At 40.8% G+C, this 17,164-nt stretch overlaps 1 protein-coding gene across 1 annotated transcript in view; it reads left to right on the forward strand.

Annotated features, from left to right (window-relative positions):
* LOC149287880 (sodium-dependent neutral amino acid transporter SLC6A17-like) overlaps positions 1-16,871 on the forward strand; it is a 53,842-nt gene extending 36,971 nt beyond the window's left edge. The window contains exons 8-11 of the mRNA XM_089492237.1: positions 6,129-6,321; positions 9,148-9,307; positions 15,297-15,459; positions 16,503-16,871. Of these exons, the coding sequence (XP_089348363.1) occupies positions 6,129-6,321; positions 9,148-9,307; positions 15,297-15,459; positions 16,503-16,871 (885 nt within the window). The remainder of the gene's footprint in view (positions 1-6,128; positions 6,322-9,147; positions 9,308-15,296; positions 15,460-16,502) is intronic.
* The last annotated feature ends 293 nt before the right edge of the window (positions 16,872-17,164 follow it).

The raw sequence follows: 17,164 nt of genomic DNA on the forward strand, positions 1-17,164 counted from the left end.
TCGTCTCCTCCATGGGGGTGTGGGAGAGGAAGGGGTCGTGGCGTGTAGCGTTTGTGAGACTGTGAACCCCAGGGAGATGATTAGCATGGCATCTGGGTACAGCTGCTATGCAGATTATACATATGGGTCCCTGGGTTGGAGCAATTGGAGAGCAGGGTGAGCCAATGCTCCGTTTCCTTATTCTGTGGAAATTCCATGTCGGGTTTTCCAGGAGGCAAGAAATCTGCAGGATCCGGTCCGGGATTCCTATGGGGCCGGCATCAGGCAAAGGTGCTGGGCATTAAAAACCCCTGGAGCTTGATACTGAGGGAGGCTGTTGGGGAAAGAGGAAGTTCCCTGCGCTCCTAGGGCAAAGAGGGGCCCTGAACAAGAAGACCATCCCTGAGCCAAGTGAGGCAATACCTGCCTGGACATTTTGTGTGCTGTCTGGAGAGGTTTTCCAGAGCCTGGCGTAGCTGGGTCTGTCTGGGAGGTCAAGTTAGTGGGTGATTAGGCTGATCAGTCTGGACCAGCATAGTTTAGGTAGAGAGGGCTCCAATTGGGGGCTAGGTTTTGTTTTTATGATTTGGTTTTGGGGTTTGAGCAGTTAAAATAAAGCGCTGTTTTCTGACAAGCTGGTGTTCCCGACTCTGATTGCCCAAGAGGACTGTGCTTAGGACCCCTAAATGTGACATGTATAGCCCTCATGCTACAGGGTTTGTCACACGTTGTATACGTCCTTCACTTAGCGGCGGTTCGTTCTTGTGAACCGCCGTGTGTGAGGATGCAGTGGCGCTGCTAAGACTCTGCCCGACGTGGACGAATGGTACACAGGTACTCAGGTGACAAACTCCGAACGGGAGCGCGACGCCGCGAGTACTCGGGTGACACGCCCCGGATGGGACCGCAACGCAGCGGGTACTTGGGCGACGCGCTCCGGACGGGACCGCGATGCAGCTGGTACTCGGGCGCCGCGCTTCGGACGGGAGCGCGACGCCTCGGGCACCCTGGTGGCTCGCTCCGGACGAGATGTGACACCCTAACATCTTCTGGACTCACCTTTAACCTACAGCATCTTTAAAGACATCCAAAATAGGACATGGGGCAGAAGGATAGCATGTCAAAATTCCAAGTTAAAAAACTGAATTGCACATATCCCAAATCTAACCTTTTAGCCCCAAATAACCTGACAAATTTGTGTATGGGTGATATCACTGTACACAGATGTTGCTAAACACATATTGGGTTCTTGTTTTGAAATGACATATACCATGAGCTTTAAATTTATGATGAAGTACAATTTGTGTGGTAGTAGAATTAGTGCAAGGAAAATGTTAAAATACTAGCATCTCAAATACTCTGGGGTGTCTAGTTTTCAAAGAATCTGTGCTTTGATTTGGTAAACTGAATCCAAATAGGATATGAAGACAAGATTACCAGATTTGAAAAAAATTGTTTTGAAATAGCAAAATGCTACTTGTACTTATTGCCCTATAACTTGCAGAACCCCCAAAAACATTGGATATTTCTAAACTCAGGACAAATATTAGAATCTAGTTAGCATGTTTTTGATTTGCTTTTTGTAGATCATTTTTCAAATAAAAGTGAGAAACAGCTGGAGAGTTCACAGCAAATAAACAGGCTAATAAATAGAATACTAGATTAAAAAAATGCAGAGTGTATTTTGGACTTCATCTACTGTTTCTCCCAAGATGGTTGCCAGTGCCCTCTAATGCATGAGAGAAAATGGAACCACCTTACAGTTTAGTAGATTCTGTAATTAACTGAAACACTACTACACATGATACTGAATCCTTATGAAGTCCTTTCTAAATAGGTGTAATATATAAGTAGATCTGCGATGTTCTGAAATAATGGTGTTGGTCAAAAAGGAATACATTCTTAACAGCTGCTCCATGGGGGGAGGATATCCTTCCCACCTTTCCCTTCTTCCACCCCAGTACTTCCTTACCTCCTCCCCTCCCTATCATTTTTAAGCTCTGGAGAGGGGTTTCCTGGTAGGAGGCAAATGTTAGTTACCCATTAATAGGGACGTTTTTATGACCACGGGGTGGTAAACATTAGCCACAACTACCCCAGTCTACAATTCAGATGGTGTTCAAGCAGTAATAGCTACCCTGTCCATAGGTAAAGCTGGCCCTGTTGAAAGCTACATTGAAAGAAAGCAACATGCACATAGTGAAATAGCAGAAAACTGCTGTGGTGTCATCAGTTGGAGTAGAACACATATATTCTCCTATCTGCATTGTACATTCCACATTGAGAAATCTCTTAGGGACAAAAAAGCTGCCATGTTAGTGTTTTCTATATGACTGTTTAAAACCAAAGCTGAAAGTAAGTAAACACTCAGTTTTCCCTAATGAGCATCAACCAAACCATAGTTCAGCATATTTTGTATATTTATCCCTAGTCTGTTTTGTGGGTGTGCATTTCACTAGCAGATTAAATTTGTTGAAAAAAGTCTGATCAAAACAAAAAATATTTTTTGATTCTTTTAAAACAAAATCTTACTTTTTCCCCCAACCACGCTATGAGTGTGTAGGTTAGTATTTAGTGTCAGCATATGGTGTTTGTTAGAATGTTGGTGTTCTGGGAAATGGAAAGAAAAGAAGAGATGAAGAGAGTTTATCTATATGTGTGAATGTGAGTTTGTTGGTGTCACCAATCTTTCGGCTAGGGACATATTTCACTGCCCCTCTTCCAAAAGAAAACTGTAGACAAAGACACCTGGGTACCTGCAGGCAGCCCCAGTACTAGATTTAGAAACTGATCTTGGGGCACTCACACTAACACACACCCAGATACACATTCTAAGGCACTCAGACACTCACACTAACTTACCTAGACACACATACACACACATACTCAGACAGATGCACACACTAACATACCCAGACACACACATTTACCTCTTAATGACAAAGCCCGTACATGTACAGGCTTGCACTGCAACGTGATAATGACAATGCCCGTACATGTACGCGCTGCTGTTAAACAGCCGCGATCGGTGGCTTTGCAGCATCCATGGAAGCCTCACAAGTGAGGCTGACCATGGATCTGGGGAGGAAAGCCCCCCCACAAGAAAAATGGCGGCACCCGGCTAAAACAACTTTGGAACTGATCGGAATCACTTCCTAACCATAAACGGTGTTGCTGACATGCCTCAATATCGAGGCATGTAGCAACATATCCCCCCCTACCCTGATAGCCTTGTGACTGCTCCGAAGAGCAACCACAAGTGCCATCATGCAAATTACGTTGCATGAGTTCAAAGAGGGTCTATCCAGGTATAGTTTGATGAGTCTGCTGTGGAAGAACTCAAGTGGCCTTAACCCCATTAAACTCCTTTGGGATTAATTGGAACCTGAACTGCAAGCCAGGCCTTCCTGCCCAAAGTCAGTGCCTGATTTCACACGCTTTTTTGGCTAAAAAGGCACAAATTCCTGCAGACACACTCAGGTATTCACATACAGACACACACACATCTTGTGAAAAGCCTTCCAAGGAAAATAATTTTAAAGATTTCTTGTACTAAATACATGGTTAAAGAGAACTGCTTGTATTTTTGTTGTTACTAGTATGAGATAAAAATTAGTTTTCAAAAATATTGTGCTGTTTTCTTATTTAAAAAGTTCTAGTGCATATTTTAAGAGGTTTTTTTTGTTCCTGACCCCATATAAAGCCAACTTTTAATAAGGAATGGCCCAGTCTTAATCACCCAATGTCAGGAGATGGGATGAGGAACCCGGTATGCAGGATGCTTCACAAACAGACAGGGACCGATCAGCTAAATGCATCGGTGTATGGTACTCACGGTAGAGAGAGCAGCGTAGTCGAGAAATCAATAGTCAGGGGTCAGGATGGGAGGGAGCAACGTAGTCCAGTAATCAATAGCCAGGGGTCGGTAACAGGAATCAGATAAGTAGCAATAGCAAACGTAGAATAACTCTGTCAGGCACAATAACTGAGCACTGAGTAATACTCAGTGCCGGTTTTTAAATCTACCGCCAGGGGTCGCCCGCCCTGTGTGTGGCGTCATCGGCACGCGTACCCTGCCTTCTCCACTCAGGGATGGATCAAGAGAGGCGGGGGCGCGCGTGCGCCCTCATAGATTCCACCGTGAGGATCTTGACACCCAAGCACTGACACATTGATTAACATCTTCATGACATGGCTGATTTTATTTTTTGTACCCTTCATGACAATAGCTGTTTTGACATTTCTGCGGTGCTTGTGTTTAGCTGTAAATTTCTTCTTTCCCTTTTACTGAACCCACACAAGTTATATATTGTTTTTTTCAGGACAAGGGCTCATTATTTTGATTGTATCATATCATTTACTATAAAAAAAAGTATAAAATATGGTGAAAATTGGAGAAAAAATGACTTTTTCTGACTTTTATTAAAAAATCTTTTACTCATCTATACACAAAAACCTGCTAAATAGATATTTCAAATGCTAGTATTTTAACTATTTCCATGCACTAATTCTACCACTAGTCTTTGTCAAACTTTGCTTTTGCATTTTTTTCCACACATATTTTACTTCAGGTATGAATTTACAGGTCCTGGTATATGTCACTGTCACACAACACCCCAATATGTGTTCAGCACCATCTTTTGAGTACAGTGATACTGCCCATGCATGGGTTTGCCTGGCTGTCTGGGGGCAAAAGGGACAAATTTGGGGCAATAGCATTTTTTAAAGTTGAACTTTGACATTTGGTGATCCTGTGCCAATGTTCTATCTGGTACATCTTTGAGCCTGGCCAATTCAGTGTGCTTAATACAACCATATATTTTTAAAAAATAGACACCCCAGTGGTATTTGAGTAAGGAAATGACAATAATTACAGCTTCCAGGTCTGCAAATGAACTAAGTTTTATTGGATCAAAATTGAATAAAACAAATTGTATTAAAGTACAATACTGTATATAACATTGCATTGAAATTTTTTTGCCATGGGACTTTCTCTTTATGAAAGTTTTTTTATTTTATGATACCGCTATAAGGCTAGGTTTCCACTTGGGTTTTTGTCCTGCGTTTTTTTTTCTTGATGAAAAACGCCAAGAAAACTGCCACTGCATTTTCCTGCGTTTTGGCGTTTTTTTCTGGAGTTTTTTCTGGCGTTTTAGCCTTTCTGTGGAAATTGCTTTTTTTGACCTTAGGCAGTTTTTCCAGCCTTTACAAGTTAGCAGTTTCACCCAGCTAAAAGGGATTAGGATAAATGGCAAGTATCTGCCCCCAATGTCATTTACTTGGTAGACCCCTTTGTCTCTTTTCTGTGGTTTGTAAGGCATGCTTTATTCCGAATGTCTGCTCCTCTAGGAAGATTGGCACCAAATGATGGTGCAAATTGTTTGCTGTTGCTTTTGGCACGCAGGATCCAGTTGATGCGTCGGGTATGTTTGTTTGTAATGGCATGTTTGTTCCAAATGGTGTAAAATTCAATATGAACTTTGTTTTGTGTGAAACTGTTTGTTTTCAGCCTATTTCTCGTAGGACACACAGATACTGGGTCCATCCTCTGCATTGTAACTGTGGAAAAAACGCCATAAAAAACGCCAAGGCAATAAACCCACATGGCTTTTTCATGGCGTTTTTTCTCTCCCATAGACTTCTATTGGAGAAAAACGCCAAGATTTCCTTGAAAAAACGCCAGAGTGTCAACATGCTGCGATTTTGAAAAACTGCCACAGAGCCCAAAAAAGCAGAAAAACGCCAAAGAGGACTGAAAAAACGCCAGACAGAAAAACGCCAAGTGGAAATGGCATTTTGCGATTTCCTATTGAAAAACAGCTAACATCTGGCTGCTGCGTTTTTCCACAAAAAAAACGCCAGGTGGCGCTATTGGCGTTTTTATGGGCGTTTTTATGGGCGTTTTTAGCATTAAAAAACCAAGTGGAAACCTAGCCTAAAGCAGTCACAGGAAACAGAAATCTTCCTCATGAGCTCCCCATGCACTACAGCTCTCATCTCCCTCAACCGGAATCATGATAAAGGTTATAGGAGATGTAGCCTTTTTAGTTGTTATTTTAGCCTTTTTTTTTTTAAAAATGATAAATTGATATTAATTGATTGGATATAATATACAATATTTTTTTATTTTTTTCCTGCTGTTTCTACAGGCAGTGCAAGGAACAGGATTGGCTTTTATTGCATTCACCGAAGCCATGACCCATTTTCCAGCTTCTCCCTTCTGGTCTGTTATGTTTTTCTTCATGTTGATTAACCTTGGTCTAGGAAGCATGATTGGCACAATGTCCGGTATAATAACACCCATTGTAGACACATTTAAAGTACGAAAAGAAGTTTTGACAGGTAAGTTGCTCTAAAGTACAGGAACATTGACACTGTTTTATGTAACCCTAAAATAGGTATTCTTGGCTTCATTAATTAGAAATTTAAATTATTACAAATTATTTCCAAAGCAGAACCGTGCCATATTGATGATATGCCCAAGTATTCACTTGTTCATGTGGGCTACAGAACATTCATAGGGCTTCCAATCACATTTTTAGTCAACTCATGCACATATTATGAAATAAAATCTGTGGATAGATATATAATTGAAGTTGCTGAACAATTACTCTTTTACTCCCCCCATTCCTGTGTCCATCTTCACATTCCACCATTCTTTCCCTTTCTAAGGCCGCACATTTCTGAACCATCTCTTTTTCAATTTAGTCTCTTAATTCCCACCTCCAAACAAATAAATAATTAGGCAACAGGGACTCTTGTAGCTTGGTATTGGGAGTACCTGTCACTAACGGTGGTTCAGGCTGTGGATCCACGCTGCAGTACAAGGAAAGGCGCCCCCAAGTGGTGATGACGAGCAGTACAGGAGTAACCAGATGGTACTAGGAGCTGGCAATCGGATAGTCGGGGTCACAAGCAGAGGTCAGGACAGGCAGCAAACAAAGGATAGCCGGGGTCACGAGCAGAAGTCGGGGCAGGCAGCAGACAACGGATAGTCGGGGTCACAAGCAGAGGTCAGGGCAGGCAGCAAACAACGGATGGTCAGGTTCAAGCAAAGTTCAGGCAACGAAAAGGCAAATAAGATTCTGGAACGCTAGTGAAGGCAATAAAGGCACTATCACAGGCAAGGGGTACATGCAGACTGAAGGTTTAAATAGTCCTCTAGCTCAGGATCCTCCTACCCCCTAAATTAGGGGGAGGAGGAAAAGAGATAAGTACCCCTTTAAGACGCGGCATAAATATTCATGAGATAGCCGTTCACGCATGCGCGAACGGCTCTCATGCTGCTGAGACGCGCGTCCCGTCTAACCTTAGATCACCACACGGGGGCGCGCGTCTAACGGCAGGACGGACCACAACGCGTCTTCCCTCGAACAGAACGAGCAGGGGGCTGAACGCGCGGGCTGCGTCTCGGCTCCCCTGCTCGCGGCAACGCTGGAACCGCCGGTAAGGTAACAGTACCAATCCTGAATGAAAAAAACACACACAACACAGTTCAGCTCACGATCAAGATAACGAGGTTAACTGAAACACCACCTATACCTCAAGTGGAATCAACATATGGAAAAATACTAAAACAATTGTATCAGTCCTCAGTAAACCACAATGACATTTGGAAATGGCAGTTTAGGGAAATAAGAAAAATCAAGAAATATATGTGACAGTATAAAAACCACTTTTAATAAAATCACAACTGTCAGACTAAAAAACCACAGGTCCCTTGTGGCTAGACTCAGTTGCTTAATTAAACAGAAAAAAAGAAATACCAAAAAATGTATAATAAAACATATAATAATATAACACTCCTAATCAATATTGGTACATGGTTCAGGCTTAATAAGTATAAAGTCCCATATAAGAAAAACCTATAAAAAATTGTATCCAACTAAAAAACCTTGTAGCAATTGTCCTGCAACATAAATTTGTATCAACAGTGTTTCAGCACTGAATAATTCAAAACATCGTGCTGATGGTATGAATCCCTTGGGGTAGGCAGTAAGCACTATGTCTTTATAGAATCACTGGCAGGTGCCTTATTTGGTAAAACAGATGTTCTTTTTCTTAACGGATCATAAAAGGTGGTACACTGTACCGCTCACCATCTCTGGATGGCTACCTTCCATCCAGAGCCATATCTCCCAGTTGGAGCGTTGTACTGGAAAAGATCTGCTACCAAAAAAATCCGGTCTAACATCAGATGGTGAGCGGTACAGTGTACCACCTTTTATGATCCGTTAAGAAACAGAACATCGGTGTGTGTCGGTGTGTAAGTCAATTACTTTGTATGTGTGTGTAGGAGGAGCTTGGGGCCCCATCCTCTTCCAGTGGGGCAGTGGTATTTTTTGTTATGCCGCTGTCAACACACCCTATGGGACGAGCCATGTTTTCTTGTTTCTCTATTACATTTCACTCCCCATCAGTTCCAACCCTCTGTTAATTCCATTCACTCTCCCTTCACATTTATTCTTTTCTTTTCCACTTTTTTGGAGGTACGGTCAAGAACTGTTAGCTATTCAAGTGTTTTTGTGTGAATTTTTTATATATAAGATGAGAGTTCAAAACATAAATGCTTATAAAAATACTAGTAGCTGTACATAAACCTTTTCCTGATATTAGGCTAATAAAATATTGTAAGAATTGATTGTAGTTTACTAGCCATCTGCAGAGTTGGCTATTGTGATTTAATCACCTACATGGCCACAAAGTACATAGACTTTCAAACTTGTTTGTGACTTAAATGGCTTAGCACATTACATCTAAGCCAGCAAGCAAATGGGTTGAAATGTAACCATCATTTTCATGAGAGTTGGATGAATGAAACCAATTCCTTCACAACACTGTGCTTTTGCACACTCTCTAAAACTAATAATAAAAAAAGATATTATAGGTTGGGTAAGTGTGACATAAGTAGTTTCCTTTAATGCAGCCTTTCTACAAATCTGTGGAATGCAGATTTACGGCTTAGCACATAAGTAAAACATTCAAACTCTTACACTCTACAGCTATGTTATACGTTATGCACCAATTTTCAAAAATAATTTGGGATGAGATTTGTTTTTTGTCTTGGTCTGCTGCACATTGCCTGGATAATTTGCATGTGTGTACTGTTGCACTTGTGCACCACACATAATTTCACCATATAATTTTTCTTTCTGCTAATAATTGTAGTCAGCTGCTGCATCCTTGCCTTCCTGCTGGGCTTGATCTTTGTTCAGCGTTCTGGAAATTATTTCGTCAACATGTTTGATGATTACTCTGCCACACTACCACTCACCATTGTCGTCATCCTGGAAAACATTGCAGTAGCTTGGGTTTATGGCACAAAGAAGTAAGAATCCAACTATACCATGTCTGTCAGTCACCTTAAACCTTGACCTTTCTAACTCATATTTTTGTTTAATTCTGTAAATAAAGAAGGTGGGAGGCACTTTAACAATTTACTAGAACATGTATATGTATCAATAGGAGGCATAGTTTAACTTGTCACTATTAAGTTTGGTATCTTGTTTACTTTAGAGGGAACATTGGCCATGGATATTGTGTTACTTTTTAAAATAGATTGCTATATACATCTTATACAACAGTAGTAGAATGTTGAACCTCTATGATCCTCCACAATGTTGTTAGAAGATATTGACAAATCCCAACTGAACTGTGAACTATACATTAACAAGATATGACTGTATTGGTCCAAAAGAAGATGGAATCTAGTACTTTGTTATGTGGCCAACACAGAAAAATGTGTAACGTCTTTGGACCTCAAAGGTTTCTTTTTCAGATTCAATCTCAAGAAGGGATCTGAGGTCCATAACACTTATATTACATTTACAGTATTGTGTAAAAGTTTAGGCAGGTGTGAAAAAATGATGTGCAGTAAGAGTACTACAAAATAGGCATTTTAATAGTTTATTTTTATCATTGACAGTAGAAAAACCTAAATCAAGTCAATATTTGGTGTGACCAAAACAGCATCAGTTCTTCTAGGTACACTTGCACACAGTTTTGCAGTCTTCCAGGACTTCTTGTTCTTCTTTACACTGAATATAGTTCTTAATGATTTTGGCTGTATGTCTGGGGTTGTTGTGATGCTACGAAATACATTTGGGGCCAATCACATCCCTCCCTGATGGTATGGCATGATGAATAAATATCTGCCTGTACTTATCAGCATTGAGAAGACCACTGACAAAATCTCCTACTTAATTTGCAAGAATGGAGCCCCAAAGTTGCAAGGAACCTCCACCATGTTTCATTGTAGCCTGCAAACATTAATTCTTGTAACGCTTTCCAGTCCTTCTGTGAACTTACTGCCTTACTTTCAAATTTTGTATCATCAGTCCAAAGCACCTGCTGCCATTTTTCTGCACCATGTATGTGTGTATTACCATGAGTGTATATGTGGAAATGTGTGTGTTAACATAAGTATGTAAATGTATGTTTGAGTGTGTGTTCATTTACCTATGTTTGTAGAATGAGAGTGAACAAGAAACTCCAAACACCAACAGAATAAAAGTAAAACATATTTTATTGTAGCTTTCTTTAACCCATTCAGTCCCCTATGGACGTAACAGTACGTCCAAAAAATGCATCCAAAGAATCCTCTATGGACGTACCGCTACGTCCTGCCCTTCTTGCAGCGGCAGGGACACATCCCTGCCGCTGCACGGGAGATCAGGCTTTTGTTTGACAGCCTGGATTCCTTCCTGACAGCAGAAGCCAGCATCGCCGGCTTTCTGCTGTCTGATCTAATGGAACAGCTTCTGGCACAAAAGCCGTTGCAATACCATCAGGGAGGCATCTGGTTGGCCCCAACTTTATTCTGCTGCATGGCAACAACAACATACAGCCAAAGTCATTAAGAACTATCTTAAGCATAAAAGTGAACAAGAAGTCTGGGAAGTGATCGTATGCCCCCCACAGAGCCTTGATCTTAAAATCATTGAGTCTGTCTGAGATTACATGAAGAGAGAGAAGCAACTGTGGTTGCCTAAATCCACCGAGCTAGAAGCTCTGTAACAATGTACCTGCAGCATTTAATATGAGATGTGGTTCCTCCCTCAGATAGGGCAGGAAAACCAATAACAACATCCCCTTCCCAATTGCCCCTTCATTGTTTTCCTGCCCTACTCTAGGTACGAGCTGTATCTCTTCCACTTCTTTGTGTTGTTAAGTTCATGGGAGAACCGGTTTCCCTGCTCCCTGCATGCTCTAGTAATTGGGGAAGTAAAGCCAGTCAGTCAAAAGGGGGCCCTACAAAAGTATAGAGAGGCACTCAACTAAAGCAGAAAAATACTTAATATTAAATGCAACAGTCTCAATAATTAATATAAACTGAGGTGCACAACCTTATAAAAGTACAAAAAAATTCAAACAGTCCAAAAATAGAGAAAAAAAGAGGCAAGAAACAGAAAAAAATGCAAAAAGAGAACCAAAAAAATGCAGTGATAGAGTAAGAGAAACATTGGTTGTGCCTCCACAGAACAGCTTTTCTGTCTCTTTGCATTTTTTTGTCTTTATTTTTGAACTTTCTTTGGACTGTAAATATTTTCATAATCATATGATATATGATGTTTGATTAAAATCATTTTTGTATACTTTTATAGGTTTCTGCACCTCCATTTATATTAACTTCTCTCATTCATTGCTTTAGGCATTTCCCCTCCCATGGTATGTTTCGTAGGTGAAGGATTTACTCAGGTCCCTGGCTGCTTCCACTACACCTAAGGAGGGTCATTGGGCTGGCTACTCCTAGTCCGGAGGCCTCTTTTTTCCTTCGGTAGGAAGGGGAGGTAGGCTCTGGTCTTCTGGGCAAATGCATGCAGGCTTGTTACATCAGACGTGCTTGCCCTTAAATTTAATTTTGCCTCATATGGTCTTTCAAATGCAGGGCATGTTTGCTAGGCCAAAGGTACCATAATTAAATGGACAGATGCCAGTTGCTGGCAGTTGTGTTTTATCACTACCATAACTTAAAAACAGACTGAGAAAGGAAGCTCCTAGGAAGGTCTCCTCTAGGTCCAAACAAGTAGCATCTCTTCTTGCAAGAAGCTCCTAAGTGATTCCAAATACAAAATTTGTGCCACGTGTTCGAGACCCAGAGAGAGAATGTAGGCAATTCTGGTTCTGGTCTGAACTTCAAGCCTCACCTTCCTCCGTCAACATCAGTTGTGCTATCTTCCTTTGGCCTTTCAGTTTCTAAGCAGGAAAGAATGGATCTTGGTTCTTCTTCTGAACCCAAAAGTATGACTTGAGGCATTATCTTCTGAAGAGGAAAGGGAATTGCTTGATAAAGCCAAGACCTCCACTTTGTGTGTGGTGACACAGAGAGCCTTATAGGCTGAAGTCTTGGGTCGCAGGCTCAGTGTCTAAGAATAAGCTGTGCAGAATTCTGTTCCTGGGAAAAAACGTATTCAGCAAAGACCCGGAAGACCTACTGGAGCCGGTCTTGGGAGAGAAATACTGGCTACCTCAGTGTAAAAATTCCCCTGGATTGAAGTCTAGCTCCTTTCATCCTTCTAAAGACCAGGAAATATGTAGATGTTCCAGATCCTACAAGGAGAAGCCTTATGTGCACAAAGGTCCCTTCCTTAAAAATAAAGAAAAAAGGGTTCAACCAGCACCCTCTATGTCCTATTACTAGGCATCCTGTGTAGGGGAGGGTTCTCCTTTTTAGTCCAGCACGGAAGATCATTACAAGAACGTTGAATTTAACCGGGCTATGTTAGCGAGTTCTCTCTGCTTCCCCCCCAGAGATTTGTGAATGTATCCCCCTCCATTCAACGTTCTAAGATTCCAAGTGTTCTGGGACATGATTTAGGAGTTACAGACAAAGGGAGTGCTTGTTGTTGCCTGTTTTAGCAGAAGTAGGCTTGGGAATTTATTCTCTGGTTTCTCTGGTACCAAAAGTCTCTGGGGCCTTCTGTCTCATTATAGACCTCTGTTTGTTGAACAGATTAATCCTTTCTTTAAAGTTCAAGAGGAGGCTTTAAAAACAACATTGCTCCATCCAGGACACTTTGTCTACAAAAGACCTTCAAGATGCTTATTTGAACATCCTTATTGCTCCCAACCACTTCTCATTAGGTTGTCCATCTTCACTGTCTGCCCTTCTATTCGGACTGTCTGCAGCCCCTCAGGTATTTACAAAGGTGCTGGCTGTAGTCATCTGGATGACTTGTTTCTGGCAACCCTGTCTCCCACCACTCTACATTTCCAGGTTAACAGTTCAATTCAGGTTCTTTAACAACGCTGCTGTTTTGTGAACTTTCAAAAGTCACACCTATTTCCTTCTCAGAGACTAATATATTCGGAGACAATGGTGGATGCCACTTTACAGATTTGCTTCCATTAGAAAAGATACACCGTTTATTGGGCCTTGGCCAGACTCCTTGTCCTTCATAGACTTTTCTACCCAGATTAGGTGACTGTTCCAGGTCTTCTTTCACCTGAATGGTTTCTCTCCCAAGCCACATCAGAGTTTCTCTTTAGTGATGGGTAAAGATAAGTCATGTTTCTAGAGATCTGTTCTGGAAGGCCCCTCTCTAGATGGTGATTTCAAGAGACACGAGTCTACACGGCTGGGGAGAATGCCTAGGAAGTCTCTCCATTCAGAGAACCTGGTCAACTTTGTAAGCATCTCTCCACATCAGTTATTTATGTGTTGGCCGTTTGGAAACCCTTACAGGCTTGTTAGTGACCTATTTACAAAAAATAGGTGCTGCTTCAGTCAGACAACAATACTGTGGTGGTTATCTGAACAGGCAGGTTTTTTCTTTTGCTCAAGTGCACCTAGCAGCATGCATTTTTGTCTGGGCAGAAGACAATCTCTTCTGGGAGCAGTCCGCATTCAGTGTTCTCTGAATCTTCACCTGGGGGTGAAGCCTTCAAATTTGAACTATAATTTGTTTCAGCCTACCATGCATAGACTTGATGGCTTTTATAAGAAACAGAAATACCGAAGCCTTTTTTCTTCTGAAGGAGGTCCCCTGGCATTTAATGCTTTTACCCAAAATTGACCAGGCAGTCTAGGATACATATTCCCTCTGTTTCCACTTCTGTCCAGAGTAATCAGGAAGATAAGGACAGACGGGGAAGATGTCACCCTGGTTGCCCCAAATTTGCAGAGGAGAATATGGTATAAAGATCTTTTGTTGATGTCCTTAAATCCACTCCTTCATCTTCCGGACCATCTAGACCTGCTTTCTCAAGGTCCTGTGCTTCACCCACCTTCAACACTACTTCAGCTGAGGGCCTAGAGATTGAGTGCACTCTTGTACTCAAACGCAGACTTTTTTATGGAGTGATAAACATCCTTTTGGAACGTCTAATATATCCACCATTTGGAAGATCTTCTCATAATGGTACTCTCTTAGGAACTTATCTAATTTTCCTCTGCTCAGGCTTCTCAAAAGCATTGTCTCTGGCCACTATTAGAGCTCATGTTGCTGCACTGAATATCTTTTGGGGCTTTGATTTGGGGCCTCATCTCTGGGTCTGGACCCTTTTTTTATGACACTCTCCAGATTACGATCTCAGTCCAAAACTCCTAATGATGGCACTAAGACCTCCCTTTACCCTCTCACCATTGAATGTAGTGTTTCTGGTAGCAATCACATCTATGAACAACAAGCCCTGTCCTCCTGTCCACCTTTTCTAAAGATCTTGGAAGATGGCGTGATACTTCACTTACTACCAGAATTTATTCCCAATAAACTCTCTACCTTTCATATGAATCAATACATCATGTTTGTCATCTTTTTGCCTAACATTTAAGAATGTGAAAGAGTCTGAGTTGCATTCCTTAGATGTGAGGAGAGTTCTGCAGAGTTACCAACCTGTTTCTTTTGCGGGAAAGGATTTAGGATTGCCAGAGGTCCTTTAGCAGATGTATAATACAGACTATTCAGGAGACATATGTGTTTGAAGGTTCTCTTCCTCCTGTCAGACTTAAGTCTCATCCACTTGATCTATGGCAACCTTGTGGGCTGAGTTAGCAGATGTTCCCCCAGTGCAGGTCTTTTGGTATTAGATATGTTTTTCCATTTATTAGTTTAGATTAGCCAGATGTATTTCTGTTGTTAATATTACTGGACCTGTCTTGCGTAAAGTGACTCCTACCCTTCTTAAAACTCTATGAGTACCTTATCATAAGATCTGTCTCTTATATGTGTCCTATCACCAATGTCATGATCCTACTTACTGAACCATTCCATCCATTGCTATGGTGCGATGAACATTTAGCAATTTTGTTCTAGAATCACTGCTTGTTGATGTCATGTTTGTTCCATGTACAGAGCAGATTTTTTCTACCTATGCAGGTTTATGCAGGAGCTCACAGATATGCTAGGATTCCGCCCCTATGCCTACTACTTTTATACATGGAAATATATTTCACCTATCTTCATGGCTCTTCTGCTGACTACTAGTGTTATCCAACTTGGGATCAGTCCTCCAGGTTACAGTGCATGGATTAGGGAACTGGTGAGTGTGAACTTCCTATACAGGGTCTGAAATGTATGTATTGTGTTATCATATATTAATAGAGAAGTCCTTGGGGAATAAATATTTTTTGACATGAGCATGAAATATAGTGCTACAATAATATAGGTAAGCATTGACAAAAACCTGTTTATCTCATTTTGTTCCAATAAGTTTTCTTTTATCTGCGGACCAAGAGGCTACTATTATTGTCGGTCATGTGATTTTGGATAACTTTCCCTGCACAATCGCTACACCAAGTTAATTCTTTGTGGCAATGCTAGGGAGTCTGTTCCTGGATTGAGTTTCATTAGTCAAAATGTCCAGCTGGATTAACAACGCAAACCACTTCAAAACAGCCCAATATGTTTAATACTTATTTTGAATCTTATACTATTAATAAAACAACAGTAGGAGTTTCCTTTTAAATATTTATAGAATATCATATAAGACAATAAGTAAAATTAAAAGCAGCCACTTATTTGGTAGCCACATAAGGACAAAAATGAGTGTAGTCGACCTCCTGGTTAGAGGAGAATATGATTATCAAATGTTTCTATATCATAACCTTAATAAATACCATCAAACAGTATGGATATGTTTTAGTATATTTTGTAACCAATGTAGCCCTCTTTATCAATATCAATGGGGATACTGTATTCAATTTGCATTTTTACATTTTGAACCAATATACAAGCCCTCATCTAAGTCCCTCTCATCTTATGGGCCAAGGCTGTCTTAATTCACAGTTTTTAAGAAAACTTTTGCAGTTTGTCAAATGCATTCACATCTGTAATAAGAAACTTAGCCAAAATAAGAAAATAAGAAACAAGCCAAAAGTGAAAAATACCAAAAAGGATTTGCAGGATAGGGGAAGTTGTTTTCTTTTAAATGTTATTTTCATTTTTTTAGGTGCAGTTTTCAGACTAGACCTTTTCTTAACAAAACAACAGCTGATGTGTTTAGGTTTAATCTACAATTTAAATTAAAAGTTATTTCCCAAGTTTACCCTTGTCATCAGGAATATATTCCTTTTTCTTTTTCAGGCCACAGAGCAGTATTTGTTATATCCACCCTGGGCACTTTCACTTCTCATTTGCCTTATAATTCTAGCCCTGCTTCCATTCCCTATTATCTTCCTTCTGTGGCAATTTCAACTGATACCAGATGGCTCAAACAGACTATCTGTTTCCTACAAAAAAGGTCGCATGATGAAAGATATTTCCAACTTGGAGGATAATGATGAAACCCGCTTTATTTTAAGTAAAGTCCCCAGTGAGACCCCATCCCCAATGCCTACTCATCGCACATACTTGGGCCCTGAAAACACCTCTCCTTTGGATTTAGGAGGAGCAGCTAATGGACGCTACGGAAGTGGCTACATCCTTGCAACAACCCCTGAGTCGGAACTGTGATTTTTCCCTATTGTCATCTCACAACATTGTCAATTGCAATTTAGATTATTTATTTGTAAAAATTAAACTTCATGAAAACATTTTCATGAAAAGTCTGATTATAAATCTAAAATAATTGTTTCCATAATGTTAGGATTTTGTTTCTGACAACAAACCCATTGTTCTGGACAGTGAGTGCTTTCCTGAGCTCTACAGAAATGGCAGCCTGTGCTGAGTCAATTTGTAGAATTCTGAATACTTGTGGACTTTGGTTAAGATGCTTCTATTTATAATGTTTATTGTAAATTTACATT

Source organism: Sceloporus occidentalis, unplaced genomic scaffold, assembly GCF_023333645.1.
Source record: "Sceloporus occidentalis isolate IW3139 unplaced genomic scaffold, rSceOcc1.0.p SCAF_55, whole genome shotgun sequence".
Taxonomy (NCBI): domain Eukaryota; kingdom Metazoa; phylum Chordata; class Lepidosauria; order Squamata; family Phrynosomatidae; genus Sceloporus; species Sceloporus occidentalis.